Here is a 3401-nt window from a genome sequence, read left to right on the forward strand (position 1 = left end):
AATATATATAAATATCCATATATAACTTAACAAATTATATATGCATATAAAGTTAAGAAAGTGAAAATAAATGCCGTAATAAGTAAACAAAAGAAAGTGAGTAATATGATTATTAAATTATGAATATATGTCTTTTTTACGCATTATAAGAATATTTAAATTTGTGTCCCATTAAATTTTTTAATTCAAAATAGTGGTATTTTTATTTTAAGACAAGATTTAAATCATTTTTTTTTTATATTTACTTCCAATGGGAAACTTTCTCATTAGATTTACCTCAAAGTTATTGAACCTAACTAATATTCAATAGGGCAAAAAGAAAATTTTTAAAAAAAGCGTGTGCACTGGTGAGTAGGAAGTTGAAAGCTAGGGCAAAAAGGTGACAATTAGTTTAGAGTTATAGGAAGGGTTGGATGAGTGAGAATTAATATTGATAATGGATAGAAATGAAAGAGGAAAAGATAGGTTATATTATATAGGGAGAAGCAGTGGCAGGAGAGAGGGTGCAGGGCAGGGTGGTCTGTGTCCATTTTCTCTTAGTTTAGCCATTGGCTTTTCCTTTTCTTACCTTACGCCCGGGGACCATCCACAACACAATCAATCGCACTAAAAGTCAAAACTCTACTATGCCATTGCCATTTCCTACCTAGAGCTAAGAGTAAGAGCTATAAAATTAAATTAATGAATATGTATGGTTTTATGCCAAGGGTGCAAGGTAAATTTAAGAGGGTTAGTTAAGTTAATAAGCTCCTTGTTTCTGGAACAACTGGGCCTTTAGCCTCAACCCGGAAGCATATGTACTGTACAGATTATACCAAATATGATGAAAACGACAAGTTGCTCACATGACCACAATAGGCACATTATTCATGGCCCCCACGTAAGTGTAGTAATCCTCTCTATCTACCTTTCTCTCTCTCCCACGAATAAAACCCGATGGCTTGCAACAATTTTTTTTTTGCTTCTTTTCCTACTTGTAAAGAACCTTCCAGTGAGCGAGGTAACTATACTTATAGCTAAACTCCACACTCCACACCACTTCTCCCTCTCGCCATCTAAATTCTCCTATATTATGCTTTCTAGGTCAACAATAACAATAACATCCACACACTCGCTCGCTTCATGCCTTGTCTTTCTTTAGGGTTTGGAGTTATGTGGTCAAATACGAAGCTACCCACTGTTATAATGTTTGTGTACTAAGAACCTGTTTTTGTTTTTCTCTAGCAATCTGGGTAAAATATCTTCCTCGCGCTATAGCTATGTGTTGTGTTGGCAACAACGTTTAAATTATTTGACCTTGTAATCTAATTAATTCTTTTTAATTCACACCCACTTTTCCTCACGCTTTTCCATTTCTTGTCAAATTTCATTTTATTATTTATTTTTCACTTTCCTGCCCTCTTCCTCCCTTGGATCGCTTTATTCTAATCATTTCATTTTATTTTTTTAATTCTTTATGTCTTTCCCATTGTTTTTGCTGAGATCCAGAGGTTATTATTGACAGAATTGAAGGTAGGTCAGCCATAACTCCATGGAGTTGATACAACAAGTTAAAGGCAATTATTCTGATAGCAGGGAGGAAGAGGAGGAAGAGGAAGCCACAAGAGAAGCTGAAAGCAGCAGCAGTAAGCTCGCTCTTTCTCTTACCCCTTTTAATTTCTAATTCTTCTCCATCCACGATCAATTAATTATCACATCATCATCATCATCTTCTTGTTCAATTCTTCCCCACGCCGTTGGGGACATGCATGATGAATCTGTAGATGTGACTAACAATTGAGGCACTGGGCATGTGGTTAGGGTTACACCAGCACAAATTCGGAAAGCAGCTAGAGTTGATGGAGCTGAGACTTGGGAGCAACAAAGAAGAGGGAGAAGAAGGGAATTCGCAACAAGGAGAAGGAGGAAGTTGTTCGAAGACAAAGGAAGGGGTGGTGGTGGAGAAAGAGCACATGTTTGACAAAGTGGTGACACCGAGCGATGTGGGGAAGCTGAACAGGCTGGTGATACCGAAGCAGCACGCGGAGAAGTACTTCCCTCTCGACTCTTCATCCAACGAGAAGGGGCTTCTCCTCAACTTCGAGGACCGGAACGGGAAGCTGTGGAGGTTCAGGTATTCGTACTGGAACAGCAGCCAGAGCTATGTGATGACAAAGGGGTGGAGCCGTTTTGTGAAGGAGAAGAAGCTCGACGCCGGCGACATTGTCTCCTTCCAGCGTGGCCTCGGAGACTTGAATAGACAAAGGTTGTACATAGATTGGAAGAGGAGGACTGATCACCCTCATCCTCATGCCCCTGACCCTTCGGCCTCCCCTTTCTTCCTTCCCAATAATATCAGATGGTACTCTCTCCCTCACACCATGCCACCACCTCGCTACAACGATCATCACTTTCACCACAACAACTTCGCTTTTCACCACCCCTACCTTTCTTCCGCCGGTAGGGGTGCCACTGCCACTGCCACTGCCACTGCCACTGCCACTTCCACTGCCACTTCCGGTCTTCACGGCAACTACTTTGAGCAGAATTCCGGATCTGGGTCACTCTATTACCTCAGGAACTCCATGGCAATGGGCGGTGATATTCAAAACTTGCAAGGGAGAGGCTTGATCATTGATTCTGTGCCGGTTAACGTTGCTCATCATTGCCATGGCTTTGCACAAGGAAGCATTGTCAGGAGTGGAGCAGGTGGTGGTGATGCTAATACTAGTAGCGGAAAACGGCTGAGGCTATTTGGGGTGAACATGGAATGTGCCTCTTCGGCCGAAGATTCCAAAGCCTTGTCCTCGGGTTCGGCAGCAGCACATGTGACAACAGTAGTGAGTAATTCACTTCTTCCTCCTCCTCCTCCTCCTCCTTCTTCTCTTCAGCGCTTGAGGATGCCACTGCCACCACATGAAGACCCGCTTTCCTTGTCAGCTGCAAGGTTTGGAGATCATCATAAAAGGGGGACTTCCGTGCTCTTTGATTTGGAACCCTCTTTCCAGTTTCGCAAGTGATCCATCCAATAAACCCACTCGATCAACCACAACCACAAATAATGAATGAATGAATGGAGAAGATTTAGTTTCAGAGATAGTTGGGCTAGCTACCTTCTCCTTTGCACCATTTTCAAACATTTACTTTTTCTTTCTCTTACCACCTGCAAAGGAATACGGAGCTCCCAGACTTTCTTTCTAATCTTCTTCTTCTTCTTCTAATCCGCAATTAGTATAAGTTAGCATTTCTACTTACGTTAATTTGCTGGGGATTCGAGTCTTGAAGAAATGAAAAATAAATCCTTTGATGACCACGAGACCATTAGTTCTTTCAATTGTGTATAATAGTAGTACAATACATATATATTATTATGTTATATCATAATTAAATATATGGTATATGGTTTGTGTCCCCTTTTCTTA

At 41.0% G+C, this 3401-nt stretch overlaps 1 protein-coding gene across 3 annotated transcripts; it reads left to right on the forward strand.

The window, feature by feature from the left end:
• The first annotated feature begins 886 nt into the window (after positions 1 to 886).
• Positions 887 to 3401, forward strand: NGA1 (AP2/B3-like transcriptional factor family protein). Of its 3 annotated transcripts, none has more exons than XM_020357608.3 (3): positions 887 to 1000; positions 1505 to 1625; positions 1801 to 3401. In XM_020357608.3, the coding sequence occupies exons 2-3, from the start codon at positions 1532 to 1534 to the stop codon at positions 2997 to 2999; spliced, it is 1293 nt and encodes a 430-aa protein (XP_020213197.1). In that variant the 5' UTR covers positions 887 to 1000; positions 1505 to 1531; the 3' UTR covers positions 3000 to 3401. The 3 variants fall into 3 exon arrangements, with proteins under 3 accessions (XP_020213197.1, XP_020213195.1, XP_029126997.1); XM_020357606.3 differs by lacking the exon at positions 887 to 1000 and adding an exon at positions 1029 to 1232 and having other exon boundaries at positions 1489 to 1625; XM_029271164.2 differs by lacking the exon at positions 887 to 1000 and adding an exon at positions 1029 to 1232.

Source organism: Cajanus cajan, chromosome 11 (assembly GCF_000230855.2).
Source record: "Cajanus cajan strain Asha chromosome 11, NIPB_CcT2T_4, whole genome shotgun sequence".
In the NCBI taxonomy this organism is placed as follows: domain Eukaryota; kingdom Viridiplantae; phylum Streptophyta; class Magnoliopsida; order Fabales; family Fabaceae; genus Cajanus; species Cajanus cajan.

Coding starts and splice junctions, on each gene's coding strand:
- NGA1 (XM_020357608.3), top strand. CDS start 1,532: ATGGAGTTGATACAACAAGTTAAAGGCAATTATTCTGATAGCAGGGAG. Junction 1,626..1,800: donor AGAAGCTGAAAGCAGCAGCA/GTAAGCTCGCTC, acceptor GCATGTGGTTAG/GGTTACACCAGCACAAATTC.